The sequence below is a fragment of the Sceloporus occidentalis genome, unplaced genomic scaffold, assembly GCF_023333645.1.
Source record: "Sceloporus occidentalis isolate IW3139 unplaced genomic scaffold, rSceOcc1.0.p SCAF_7, whole genome shotgun sequence".
Classification (NCBI taxonomy): domain Eukaryota; kingdom Metazoa; phylum Chordata; class Lepidosauria; order Squamata; family Phrynosomatidae; genus Sceloporus; species Sceloporus occidentalis.
The window spans coordinates 76,343,555-76,358,893 of NW_028316987.1; the positions used below are offsets into that span (position 1 = coordinate 76,343,555).

The 15,339-nt window shown below is 42.4% G+C and overlaps 1 protein-coding gene across 2 annotated transcripts in view; it reads left to right on the forward strand.

Annotated features, from left to right (window-relative positions):
• Window positions 1-15,339, forward strand: part of GAD2 (glutamate decarboxylase 2) — a 48,092-nt gene that overhangs the window by 8,604 nt on the left and 24,149 nt on the right. For both annotated transcript variants that reach the window (XM_089533396.1, XM_089533395.1), the window contains exon 5: window positions 14,847-14,937. In XM_089533396.1, the coding sequence (XP_089389522.1) occupies window positions 14,847-14,937 (91 nt within the window). The remainder of the gene's footprint in view (window positions 1-14,846; window positions 14,938-15,339) is intronic.

Sequence of the window (15,339 nt, forward strand, 5' to 3'; positions counted from 1 at the left end):
CGGAGGATACCTTCCAATCAAAATGATTGATTAGACATTATTGACTATTTCCATCCCCCCTTTGGTTTTATTATATCCCAATAAATCCTCCCAAAAAAAGGGGGGGGGGTGTCTGCTGGAAGCCTTTTCCTTTCCCAGGATTCCCATTGACATCTAACAGAACAGGAAACAGGGACCGTGAGTGTCTTATTGTGGAGCCACTGAAATGTGGAGAGAGTGCCTTGATGTATGACGCCTGGCAGAGATGGGCAGCTCTTGTTCATGGACCCGGACTGGGCTCCTGGCTCCTCTGGGCTGCCTTTAGAGACCCTGAGCCTCGATCCATCATCCCCTCCGTTTGAAAACACAGGGTTTAAGCGATCTTCTCAAGAGAAGCTGTTGCTTCTTAAAAGGGTTTTATGGCTAACGGTTTTGCAGTCAAGCCTCTCTAAAGAGATGCATTTAGTCCGATGGAACCTGCGAAGGAAGGGCTGATTCGGGAGTGAAAAGACAGTGAAGGCAATACAAAAAAGAGAGGCCGCGTTGTTCCTTTCGAGGCGATCGCGAATTGCTTTGGGTTCAAGTCCGAATCACACTCCTTTAGGAAATCCAGTCCTTTAATATATATATATTAGGGATTATATATACACATACTTCATAAGACTGTACCTAGGCTGGTATGAAAACCGTGTTTATAGAATCCGTCTCTTTAAAATATATATATATATATATATATATATATATATATATATATATTTTAAAGAGACGGATTCTATAAACACGGTTTTCATACCAGCCTAGGTACAGTCTTATGAAGTATGTGTATATATAATCTCTCTCTCCCCCTATACATGTTTATAGAATACGGCTCTTTAATATATATAATATTATATTTATATTTTAGACTAAAGTTTATATATAAATATATTTTTTTAAAGAGCCGGATTCTATACATGTTTCTTTATCCTGTTCACAAAGCCTAGGCTGCTTGGCAAGGTTTGTAATAGAGGATGGCGATTCACAAATCAGCCAGGCTCCTTCCTTAGAATTCAAAGCTATAAACCGTGTCAAAACTATAACTGGGCACTTATAGCGCTATGATTCCAAGTTAACTGCTATGGAATCCCGAGTTCCTAGTTTAAGAAAGAGGCTTAGACTATGTTTAGTCAGATGTTTAAATATCTGTATTTAGACATTTTTTAAGAAATACCTCTGTATCTTTAGTGTCACTTTATACTGTTTTTAGCGAGCTGATTTTTGTTGTTGTTGTTGTTGTTGTTGTTGTGTTGCCTTCAAGTCGTCCCTGGTTTATGGCGAACCTATTGCGGTGTTTTCTTGGCACGGTTTTTCAGGGGAGGTTTGCCATTGCCATCCTCTGAAGCTGAGAGAGTGTGACTTTTTGCCCAAGAGATGTGAGAAGATCCAAGTCAATACACACACACACACACACACAAACACACCTGCAGTCTTATGGTGTGTATATATATATATATATATATATGCACATACATACACACACCTGCAGTCTTTTGATATACAGTATATGTGAGTATATGTATATGTATATATATAACACATGCAGTCTTATGTTTTATATATATATATATATATATATATATATATCATAAGACTGCAGGTATATAATATATGTGTACGTCGGAAACGGATTGAAGGCACACAACAACAGCAACTATAGTCCAAACCAACCTGCAGAAGTAATCCCGTTTGAGACCGCTTTAACTTCCCTGGCTCTGTGCTAAGGAATCCTGGGAATTGTAGTTTATTGCAGCACCAGAGCTCCCTGACAGAGGAGGCTAAATATCTCACAAAATGACTGTTCCCAGAATTCCCTAGCATTGAGCCAGGGCAGTTAAAGCGGTCTCAAACTGGATTGTTTCTGCAGTGTGTTCTGGACCTTTGCATATAAGTGTGCAAAGCAACCATTCTTGGAAAGTGAATCCTGCTGGGTTCCACTGAGCCTTCTTCCTTCCAGGTAACTTTACAGAAAGTTGCAGTCTTATTTCCTTATTTTGCTTCCAAAAGCCACAGAAATCTAAGTTGGAAATTAGGGGACCTTTGGGGTAATAAGAAGTATCAGCATGTTGCCTGTTGGAAACAAGAAGATCCCTGGGGAATAAAGGGGAGTGTGCATTGTTTTAGTGGGCTCCATTAAAATAGATGGGGCCTACCAATGGCCTACCAAGAAAGCAATGCCTCTTGAGAGGGAATAGAATGGGTCACAGAGGGGCAGAAATTGGGAGAAAAGTAAAGTTAGAACAAAGGAGAATCCCTAATCCACAGGTGGGCACTAACAGTACTGAGATCAACTAATATCCCATCATAGTGTGCAATCTTTCATGTTCTCCAGATTTTTTTTTCTTTACCGTCAGGCTGTTGTTGTTGTTGCTGCTTTGTTGTTGTTTCCAATTTATGTTGACCCTAAGGGGTTTCTTAGCAGGTTTCTTCAGAGGGGGTTTGCCACTGCCATCCTCTGAGGCAGAGAGACTGTGACTTGCCAAGGGTTGCCCAGTGGCAGAGTGACCAGATGTCCCAACTGCAAGGAGGGCAAGGCATTGCCAAATGTAGGGCGTTCAAGAAAATGTTGGATATGACCAAAGAAAAGCTTTTTAAAATCCCTGCTCATATAAATATAACTCATATGGTCATGCTCAAAATGGAGAAACTTTCGGAATTCCTCCCAGACAGAAGGTGGAAATGTAGGACATGTCTGGTCACCCCGCCCTGTGAGTTTCAGGGCCAAGTGGGGGTTTGAACCCAGGTCTCCAGAGTCCTATCCAATACTCTCTATAGCTAGTTGCATTCCATTATGTGAAGTAGGGTGTGGATTAGTGCCAGTGTGGTGTAGTGGTTTGAGTGTTGGACTATGACTCTGGAGATCAGGGTTCAAATCCCAGCTCAGCCATGTAAACCCACTAGGTGACCTTAAGCAAATCACACTCTCTCAGCCTCAGAGGACAGCAATGGCAAACTTCCTCTGAAGAAACATGCAAAGAAAACTCCATGATAGGTTTGCCTTAGGGTTGCCATAAGTTCTAAATGTCTTGAAGGGGTATGGATTGCTCTCACACTACTGGACTCTGAACTAGGAAAGGGACTGGCTATTTAACAGTCATTGACCAACAAAATCACAGTTGCAGGGGTGAGGAACCTGTAGTCAGGGCTGGATTATCAATGATTCAATTGGAGTCAATGTTCCAGACCCCTTACTGTCTAGGGGCTTGCTGTCAAAGAAACAAAAAAAAATCTAGTTTGAATCCTCCTCCTTCACTTCTTGAATTTCCTGATACTTTCTGTTATCATCAACATTCTGAGTATTCATTATGTAAAAACACATGCAATCCAGCAATTGCAAGATTCCAAACGTGTTTACATGTGATCAATAGCAGTAAAAATGGAATCTTAATGCTATATGTGATCAGGTCCCTTGTAACAGGTTGCTGTTGTGTTCCTTCAAGTCATTTCCAACTTATGTTGATCCTAAGGCAAACTTATGAGGTTTTCTTGGCAAGTTTCTTCGTAGAGGATCACCATTGCTTTTCCCTGAGGCTGAGAGCATTGACTTGCCCATGGTCACCCAGTGGGTTTCATGGCCAAGTGAGGAATCCAAGCCAGGGCCTCTGGAGTCATAGTCCAACACTCAAACCACTACATCATGGTGGCAGGTAGCCATTTAAGCTTCCCATAATTCCACACGTGTATCATCACTCTGTGGTGAAAAAATAAAGCCAGACATCATGGACTGCAGTAATGGAGTGTAAATCTCCATCCCCAGGCATAACTACATGTTTTTCTCCCTCCCTGCACCTTTATTTGTTTTTCTGCTGTGGGACACTCCCTCCCACCACTGCCTCACCACTATTTTGTCAATGAAATGGTGGCTGCTGCCCTTCAGTGGCTGACTGTAGGAAGATAAAGGCAGCCTCACAAAACATTTGGGGGTGTTTCTGGAGATCTGGGAGTACAATGTTGTCTTCCTGCAGACAGCATTTGGAACACAGCCAGTCATTGATAGGCTGCCCCCGGTCACTGAATGTCCATGGAGAGGGGCCCTGGCACTAGGAGAGCACCTAAGGGCACACACGGTCAGCATGAACCTCAGAGCTGGATTCCACTATCCATGGTGATCATAAATACACATATGTTTGCATAAGATGGAATTCAGTGTGCAAATGTCAACAACAGGGCACTGGCCAAGCTCCCACACACATGCTGAAAATCTATGACTCAGGGTTCGATTTCCAGCTCGGCCATGGAAACCTACTGGGTGACCTTGGGCAAGTCACAGGCTCTCAGTCTCAGGGGAGGGCAATGGCAAACCTCCGCTGAACAAATCTTGCCAAGAAAACCCTAGGATAGTCAGAAGGGACTTGAAGGCAAACAACAACATGCTAGAAATCACCATGCAAATGTCCCACAATGTGCCAGAAAGTTGCTTTGCAGGGTCCCTTGCCACTTGCTATTTGGTAAGTCTATATTGTGAATACTAATGGAGAAGTACATAAAGATATAATCCATGTTTTAGGTACCGTATGGGGATATGGGAAGCCATGTATATAAGGGAGTCATGGTTCTATTTTGTTTTGTTGGTTTGTGTTATTGTTTTAGTTTATGTCTGTTGGTGAAAATTCAATATTTGGTAAACCTGCAGCAAAAGGCTCCTCATATTTGGAGTAAGCCCTGCTTCTGAAGAAGTCACAGTGTGTCTTCATGCCAGCAGTTCTTCAGGCAGTCTGTGCCTTGCTGGTTTTTCCTTGAGGACAGAGTGCAGCCAGTTCCACTAAGAATACTTTCATGGATATAGATGGATCTTGGGACACTTGGAGAAGATCTGTTTTTCTGAACTGCTCCAGATTCTTGCCCTGTGCAGTACCATCTCTTTTCCTTCTCCCCTTCACCAACATATTGGAAGGAGGACAACAAAGGCCTCTTTATCAGTATGGTCAAGAATTTGTTTGGTCTGAAAATGTTACAAGATTAAGCTGTGAGGAAGCAATGGTTCAGAATCTGCTGGACATGCAGACAACCTATTTGTACACCATCCTATGTAATTGAATAGATGCTGTAGTTTTGGGTTAGAGTGGTTACCTCTAGGCAGGAGATGAGGGTGCAAACTCTGAAGGTTTTTTTTTTTTGGGGGGGGGGGGCTCAAATCTGAGGCAGAGGAAAAGGCTGTGTACAAATCTTCAGCTCAGCCAGTAGAGTCCCAGCTTGTTACAGTTTGCATGGCTTAACTGATTTGTTGCTGCAGCTTACAAACACTCCCCAGAGGGTCTATGTATTCACCTAGGTTCCTCTTTCCCTCCCAGTTGTGGTGCCAGGGCTCACCTACTGCTCTGCCATGCATCCATCTTCTGGCTATAAGCAAACCTGGAGAGCAGGAAGAGCAGGCTTCAGCAGCACTCACAAAAGATATGCAAGCCCCCTTGCCCCCCCCCCCCCAAATTAGTATGTAATGTGAGGACACTTGTGCACACCAATCGCTCAGAGTCTGCCTGTTGTAGCGCTGTTGGTGTCCAGTCTTCCCACTGACACCATAATTGGACTAAAACACAGGATTTAGGATGTCCCCTGTAACAAGCATTCAAGAGAGACTTCTGAGCCCCTAAATTCAGGACATCCTGTGCAATATGGGACACATGTCAACTCCATCAGAGGTAGCAGTACTAATATTATCTCTGCATGTAGTAACTGAAGTGTGTGAGACAGGATATGTGTGAGTGGAGTGTATGTGTTATTTTTGCCTCATTCACTTGAGACCAGGAGGCCACCATTGGTTGGAAGGTTAACTTTGAGTTAAGGTGGCCCTCAGGGGAAAACCCATTCCTGGGTTAAAGTGTTTAACTGATGCCAGGGAGACTTAAAGAGTTTATATACCCTAAACAGTGATAGCTGTCTGATAGCTGTTTGATATGCCGGCTCCATCCTGTGGGATTCTGGGATTTCTAGTTTGATGAGATTTATAAGAGTACTCCCATAGACAGCTTGAGTGCATTCCTTTGAAGGACCACACTACAATGCTTCAGAAAAAAAATCTTCTAAAGTCCTACTCATCCTCTGTGACCTTGGGTTAGTCACTGTCTTTGACCCTGTTCTACCACATGGAGTTGTGTTAGGATAAAACAGATAAGCAACAAATCATATAAAATTAGTGGAAGAACTGAGTGACAGCATAACAAGCAAACAAGGCCAGGTGATAGAAATGGAGGAAAAGCCTTTCCAATGTTGGAAAGGAATTGAGATGTGAGGGAGGAGAAACTGAGAGATTTTTCTCTCTTTCTTATAAGGAACTGCTATCCAGAACAGTCAACATAATTTAAGCTAAAGTAGACTACAATTCTGGGAGACCAGGTTTCAAATCCCTACTTGACCATGGAAACCCACTAGGTGACCTTGGGCAAGTCACACTCTCTCAGCCTCAGAGGAAGGCAAAGACAAATCCCTCTTAATTAATCTTGCCAAGAAAACCCATGACAAGTTTGCTTTATGGTCTGAAATGATTTGAAGGCACACAGCAACAAACAACAAGGAAGGGCAAAAAGGTGAGGCTTTGATTGTGTTTGTAAGAAAATAATGTTTTTAATTGCCTTCCCTTGTTCTGTCTTTTAGCTTTACCCACAGAATAGAATCACTGAGCTTTTGTATTTTGTACCAAGGTTGACAGATCAATAGCATTGATGCTTTATTTATAAATGCACATGCAAGACAGAGAAGAGATGGTTGCTTTACACTGATAATTTCTGTCTTTGTTTCTCCATGCCTTTTCTTAATAACCATACTGTGTTCAGTATCCTTGGGTTAGGGGAAGAGGTATTTTTGGCCTGCTTTCCTAATCCGATGCTACTGAAGTACTGTAGCTGTTGATCTTTCTCTTCTGATATAAAAAAACAATGACCCAAAGCAGCTTTATTTAGTATGCAGTTCTTTTTGTTTGTTTGTTTGTTTGATTAAACCATTGTTCTATTTCAGAAGCATTTCTTTGTTACATGTATGTGTGTGTGTTTTTCAGATGTGACTTGTGATTTTAGAGCTGTGTTTTTACATGGGTTGTTGCTTGCTCTGACCTTCTCTGAAAAAGATATATATGTATATATATATATATATATATAGAGAGAGAGAGAGAGAGAGAGAGAGATTGGAAACTATGCATGTACGTGTATATGTGTCTTAAAGCAGAAACATGAGATAAATCATTCATGCAAATGATATAAATAACATAGGATGCTCTATAATGATATGTAAATGGTGTAAATTATATAAACCATTTGGAGATGACACACAAACATCAGTTTTGGAAACTATAGGAGTGTGTGTGTGTTATAATCATATAAATGACAGAAATCATTTATATGTATGATATAATCACAATAAGCTGTATGCTATATGATAATATATAAAATATAAGTTATACAAGCTCTTTGGAAATTACATACATTCACACACATCCACATATACAAAGGACCTGTAAAGAGCAACCTAGAAGCCAGTGAAATCAGCCATGTAAATAGACCAATGAATCCATGAAACATTTTCACATGAATCATACTGACACAGCAATGATGCTGAGTTTACTCAAGGTTATTTAAAATCACAATTGCCCGGAAATTTGCCCATTTATAATTGTGCATTCTGACAAGGGAGAAGTGACACATGCTTCTGCCGCCCCAGTAGCCTGTGTGTACCATCCTCGGCCCCTTGACTCTTCTGCAATGCAATTTGCAGAGTTCCATTTCCTCATTTTGCCATTCTGCCGCTCATAATCTTTAGCTATTCATCACAGAGGTTATTATAAACTGTGGCAAGCCTCCTCAGCTGGTATGCCTGCCTCTGCCTCTGAAGTGTAGCATTTATTGACAACATGTGGCATGTGGACAAAGATCTTCAAAGGGCTGTTGGTGGAAAGCACCACAGAGTTCATTCTAAAGAGGAGGAGAAAAAGCAATTTGAACCAATTTTCCTTTATTATTTCAGTTTTTCTTAGGCTGTGATTGAAAAGAAAGCTGATTCTAGAAATCTGTTTTCCCCCTCGATTAAGCATTATGCTCAGGATTCTATAGGGCTGGATCCCAGCCCAATTGTGCCCCCTGCTGTAGTGTGACTATTGTAGATCTACTTCTGATGATGCATACATTTTTATATGGTGCAGTGGTAAGAAACTACACCATTCCCATTTGTCACATAGGCCTGAAAACCTTTTCCTGAGCAGTGGGAAGGCTAAGGTTTAAAGTAGGAGAAAGTAAACCTAGCCCTCCAGTTACTATTGGACTGCAATTCCCATCAGCCTAAGCCAATATCGTCTATGGTGAAGGGTGATAGCAACTGCAATCCAACAACACCTGGAGGTTGAAACCTAAACCCCCCAGCTATCATTTCTCTTCCTTTGAGTTTCATCCTATTAGACTCTTTTCTCCTCTACAGCTCCGGGTTGCAGTCATCTATCGCCCTCCTGGTTCTGCCACCCAGTTCCTATCTGACTTTGAATCATGGCTGACATTCTTCCTTTCGGATTCAGTCCCCACTTTGATCCTAGGTGACTTTAATATCCACGTTGACGATTCCAATAACCCTACAACATCTCGCTTTAACTCTCTGCTAGCTTCTTTTGGCCTCCAACCACACTCCAACTCTTCAACTCATTCTCTTGGTCACTGTCTTGACCTAGTTCTTGCTGCAAACTGCGCCATTTCTGACTACCTGGCACTTGACTTTCCACTCTCTGACCATCATTTAATCTCCTTTGCTCTCACTTATACTCCTCCTCCTCGCCATACTATTCAACGTCTTTTTCGTGATCTTCAATCTGTCGACTCTAACCATCTTGGTCTGACCCTGGATTCATCTCTCTCTTCCCTAAATCTCGGGGATTCTGCTGATTCAGCTATGTCTTTATTTAACTCCACTCTTTCCTCAACTCTTGACCATTTTGCCCCTGTCTCTGTACACACTTCTTCCTCCAAGACTAGACCTCAGCCCTGGCTTACCCCCAACATTAAGTTTCTCCGGTCCTGCTCTAGAGCGGCCGAACGTCTTTGGAGAAAGTCCAAAAAGTGGGCTGATTTTATCCATTTCAAATTTGTTCTTTCTTTCTTCTCACGCGCCCTCTCTATGGCAAAACAGAATTATTACAAATCATTGATCTCTGCCAATGAGAGGTGCCCGCAGCGTTTGTTCTCCACCTTCAATACTTTGCTTAAACCTCCCTCTCCTCCTGTCTCTTCATCTTTCTCTCCTAATGACTTTGCTAACTATTTCATCTCTAAGATTACCACTATTCGCTCTGAGATAGTCCCTCCTGATTCTTCTGCTCTTAATCTTCTATCGCCTTCGCCTAACAAATTTTCTGTCTTTCCTCCTGCCTCTTTGGATGAACTCTCTACACTTCTGAACTCTTCCAAACCTGCTACCTGTCCTCTTGATCCTATTCCTACTCGTCTTCTAATCTCTATAGCTCCCTCCTTTCTGCCCTCGCTCCTCCATATCTTCAATCTCTCTCTCTCTACAGGCTCCTTCCCCTCGGACTTCAAACATGCTCTCATTTCCCCAATTCTGAAAAAACCTTCTCTTGACCCCTCCTCCTTGTCTAGCTATCGTCCGATTTCTCTTCTCCCCTTTCTTTCTAAGGTTTTGGAACGGGTTGTCTATTCGCGCTGTCTTGAGTTTCTTGAAGCCAACTCCATTCTCGATCCCTTTCAGTCTGGTTTCCGCCCAAGGCATTCTACAGAGACAGCTCTCACTAAGATCTCGAATGACCTTTTACAGGCCAAGGCTAATGGCCTTTACTCTGTTCTCATTCTTCTCGATTTGTCTGCAGCCTTTGACACTGTTGATCACTGTCTCCTAATTGACATACTCTCTGACCTTGGGTTCTCAGACTCTGTTCTCGACTGGTTTAGATCTTACTTGTCTGGCAGATCTTTTGCAGTAGTTGCAGGGGGTCAGACTTCTTCTCCTGTTCCCTTATCTGTTGGAGTTCCCCAGGGCTCTGTTCTGGGTCCCCTTCTATTTTCTCTCTACACACTGTCCTTAGGAAAACTCATCAGCTCTTTTGGCTTTTCCTACCATCTGTATGCTGATGACACCCAGCTGTATCTTTCTGCCCCTCACCTTTCTCCAAGGCTTGAACAGCAAGTCTCGTCTTGCCTTACAGCTGTCTCGCAGTGGATGCGCCATCGGCGGTTGAAGCTCAACATGTCCAAGACGGAGCTTCTTGTCTTTCCTCCTAACCCCAACCTTCAACACTCCTTTTCTGTCTCTGTGGACAACATCTCCATTCAACCAGTCCAGCAAGCCCGCAGTCTTGGCTTTATCTTTGACTCTTCTCTGTCGTGTATCCCTCAGATCCAGACCACAGCCAAGGCTTGTAGATTCTTTTTGTACAATATTGCCAAAATCCGACCATATCTCTCCGCCTCTACTGCCAAGATCCTGGTCCATGCCCTAGTGGTCTCACGACTTGATTACTGTAATGTCCTCCTGGCTGGTCTTCCTTTTTCTCACCTCCGTCCCTTAATCTCTGTCCAGCATTCAGCTGCACGCATTATCACTTCCACCCACCGCTCTGACCACATCTCTCCTGTGTTGGCATCCCTTCACTGGCTCCCTCTCCCTTTCCGCATTCAGTATAAGCTCCTGCTGTCGACATTCAAAGCCCTCCATGGACTGGCCCCTCCTTACTTATCAGACCTTCTTTCTCCTCACCTTCCCACCAGGGCCCTCCGTTCTGGTAGTCAAGGGTTCCTGTCTCAGCCCAGGATTTCCTCTGCCCCATCTCGGATTCGCCCCTTTTCACTTGCTGCCCCTCACTCCTGGAACCTTCTTCCTCCACAAGCAAGAGCCATCACTTCTTTAACCAGCTTCAAAACGGAGCTGAAAACCATCCTGTTCAGAGAAGCCTTCCCAGGCATCGCATAATTGTCGCTTACTATCTGATGTTCTGTTGTTGGCTGTTTATCGATCCATTTCCTGTATTGCTATGTACTGTATATGTATTATCCTACTTGTGAGTATGTATTTTCCCTGGATAATGATTAACCTTCCTTTTTGGAGCCAAGCCCTCCCTCCAGTCCATCTGCCTTGGTCCAGGCCTCGGAGGTAGAGAGGAACTGCTGGACCTCTTACCCTTTCCCGTCACCACTCCCTTCTCCTTCTGTGTCATGTCTTTTTAGATTGTAAGCCTGAGGGCAGGGAACCGTCTAACTAAAAAGATTGCATGTACAGCGCTGTGTAAATTTACAGCGCTTCATAAATAAAGTTTAATAATAATAATAATAATAAACAATTCCAGGGCCTGTTTTTAGAGTGTCATTTTTAATTACATGAGAACATACTGGAGACTTACAGATTCTGAACAAGAGAATATTAATCCAGGATATATTTCACTGATTTTTTAAAAAGACAATTAAACAATACTATACAGTCGGCCCTCCTACCTCATGGATCTGAGATCCACAAGCTTGAATATCCATGGAGGGGCAACCTCCCCAATTTTCAATGGTGCATGTGCACCCAGGCTGTGCACCTGAGGTGCAACCCATTCAAGCCTATGTGGCTTGAATATGTGCGAGCCTCCATTTTTGTGGGGGGGGGGGTCTGGAACAGATCCCTCACAAAAACAGAGGGTCAACTGTACTTGCTTTCTGTGGATCAAAGATCTAATATCCTCTCAACAATCTGCTTACAGAGGCATTACAGGGGTACAAATAGAAGGACACAGGTAATCCCAATTTCTCTGTAACACCATCTAATTATTTCCCCCATCTAACTAGCAAGATCTGGACTACTCATTTCCAGTTCTCTTCTTTCTGTTTGTCTGTCTCTCACCATTTCCCCCCCACACACACCTCTTGGGCAAACAGTTTCCACTTTCTATCTGTGTAAGTGTCTTAAAGTAAATTCCAAGGTGACTTTGACATAAGATCAGCCTAATTGGCCAATTAATGTTCCCCATTAATGCTGAGTCCTAAGGGAGAACCATTTTGTACAACAGAAGAACATGGTGATTCCAATAACACAGCTATACTTGATAGAAGGTTATGGGATATTTGCAAAGTATAGGTTTCAGACTAGCATATTCATTTTCCACTACACCGTCAACCATTTTTTGGCCACTTCCCTTCCAAGAGTATTAAAAACAGAACATAAATGTGATTTTGTTGGCTGGAGCTACAGTTCCAAAGTGTATGTATGTCAATGGGCTGTGCTCACCATTGGTGTTTGGGGTTGGGGAGTAGAAAGGAAGAACTCTTGTATCTTAGAAATTATGGACACTCCAGGTGTGCAGTGGGGGGGAGGTAATATCAAAACTCTATAGATCACTCCCTCCTGCCAGGAGATGCAATGGGAGAGAGTGTGCCCTCTTATTCAGTAACCCATACAAGCATAGGGCAGCTGGTTTACATATGGTCACTCGTGAAAAGTCTGTTTCTGAACACTAAAAGCAGAATTTTGTTGGTGACATACAATGACGCAACTGTTATCCTGTTATCCCAATGGCTGTACATGCTTGGTTGTTGCAGAAGGAGGTATCCACTGCCATGTTGTACAACATCCCCCCAAAACATATTCTCATGTGCCCAAACAATGACCAGGAGCGCATTCACACTACACAATCACAGCATTATTATTCCACGTTAACTGTCATGGCTCTGTCCTATGGAGTCCTGGAATATATATTTTGGTGAGGCACTGGTGCACTCTGGGTGAGCTTTCTAAATGTCCCCTCTTCACTGCAAATCCCAGAATTGCATGGGATGTTGCTATGGCAGTATACGTAGTTTTGCCTCTGGGGAAAGAAAGCACCATCAGTAATGATCTGTTTTAATACTGTAATAATTCAATTCTATTTTAATTGCCACTTTTGTAAGTTTTTAATTGTACTGTGCATTTAAATTGTAAGATGCTTTGGGAGAAAGCAGGATACAAATAAATGTCATCATCATCATCTTCATCTCGCTGTTTGCTAGAGGTCCAAAAGGGCAACAGCTCTTCCTTTTTCTCTGTTTCAAAAATGAAGGCAGATAATGCTCAGATCTCCTTGTGCAAGCACTCTTTTCTCAAGCTGGCTGTGAGAGTACACCAAATGCCTTAGGCTGTGGTTGTGTGCAGAGGTGAAATATGAAGTCCAGTAGACATAAACTGGTGGAGCTTTATTCTCTGCTAACACTGAACAGTATTCTGCCTATGATAGTCTCTACATTTGTCCTTCCCAACCTGGTGCCTGTTAGATAATGCTATATCGCAACTCCCAACAATCCTAGCAAATGTAAACAATGGCAAAGAATGCTAGGAATTGTAGTCCCACAAATATCTGGTGGGCTATCTGATTTCCACCCTGGTCTAGTCTGTCAATGCTGAGACTGTTGCCTGAATACTGTTGGTAGTCCCAACTAGAGTAACCCACTGAATCAATGGGATTGACATATTTGTTGAGTCTCTATTTAATACTTGAATCAAGGACTCAGCTCTAACTGGGAGTAAAATAGAATCTGACCTTATGAAAGCAACCATGGCTCTCTCAAATTATTTGTCCTGTAAATGCTTCATGTTAGGCCCAGGATCTGTTGTCTGCTAGGAGAAGGTTTCTATGAACAGACATTCCCTGTGCACAGGTTTGGAAGATTTCCCCCTTTCTTCTTGACAGTAGGGTTCCCTGATTCTTACAACTACATTTTCAGGGGACTGAAGGATCTGTATGAAAAGGAGGGGCATATCCCTGACTGTCCCAAGTTGACAGGGACAGTCTGAGTTTCACGTATTTCCATTTGTCTGTATATTTGTGAAAGACAGTGAAGAAAGCTGATGGGAAGAAAATCAAGGCACTGAATATGGTGCTGCAGTTCTACAGATACTGTGGACTGCTAAAAGATGAACAAATGGGTTCTAGAGCAAATCAGGCCCAAACTCTGCCTAGAAGCCAGGATGACTAAACTGAGACTATGGTACATTGGATATATCACAAGAAATGATTACTTACTAGAAAAGACAATGACGTTTGGTAAGATAGAAGGCAGTAAGAAAAGAGAAAGACTGCATTTTAAACAGATAGACTCAATGAAGGAAGTCATGGCTCTGAGTCTACAAGACCTTGATCAGGGCTGCTGAGTATGGGTCTCTCAATCGTGTTGTTTGTTGTTAGCTGCTTCAAGCAGACCTCAACTCTGTGAATGAAACATCTCCAAGCCGCCCTAATCTCTCCCTCTCTGCTAAGGTCTTGTAGACTCAGGCCCATGTTCTCCCTTATTGAGTCTATCCATCTGGCAAGTGGCCTTTCTCTTTTTCTACTGTTTTCTGTCTTCCCCAGCATCCTGATCTTTTCTAATGAGTTGTACCTTCTCATGAAGTGGCCAAAGTACAACAGCTTCAATTTAGTCATTTTGGCTTCCAGGGAGAGTTCAGGCTTGATCAGTTCTAGGACCCAATTGTTTGTCTTTCTGGCCATCCACAGTACCCTCAGCACTCTTCTCCAGCACCACATCTCAAATGAATTAATTTTCTTCCTACATTGCCCAGCTCTCACACCTATACATGGAGAGTCAATACAATGGCCTGGATGATTCTAACTTTAGGGTCGCTATAAATCATTGACAACAGCAGTTAACAACAATGAGACGTCCTGATTTCTCCTCTTTCTTCCTTCTTCAGCTGCAATGAGGGATGGATTATACAGACCAAATTGGAAAGTGGGGAGTACAGGAGATAGGGGGTATGCAATGCAAATGCAAATGGACCAGAAGTTCTTCAGTATATCATTCCTGTCTCCTGGAGTAATCGCTTTTCCCTGTAGACTAAAAACTCAGAAGAAACAGTAACCAACTTGCTATATTCTCATCAACAATTTCATTATTTCACAGGACACCCCAGGTATTTCAATCAACTATCAACTGGACTGGATATGGTTGGATTAGCTGCAGATTGGCTAACGTCTACAGCCAATACTAATATGTAAGTATGTAATTTCTTGGTGCTTTAAAATATGAGATCCATTTAGGCTTAAGTCACCATAGTGCTGAGTCTACACAGTAGATGTTTCAAAAACAGATTCCTTTGCCACTGTAACTGCTTTGTATTATGTTTCCCACTGAAAATAAGTACAGTTTAAACATGTATACAGAAAGGTCTGAGAAATGTAGTAGAAAATTATTTTGTCATTTGAACATGAGATGGTTTCAGCTACTGTCATTTAAATACGGTACTCATTGAAATGCTGCATTTTGGTGCAACAGCTTATTTTAGTTTTAAGCTTATTTTTGTTCATTGTTCATTTTGTGTGTAAGTTTAATATTCATATTCTGGGGTGGATACAGACCTAGTCATGTTTAAACTGTTTGAAATCAGTGGACCAGT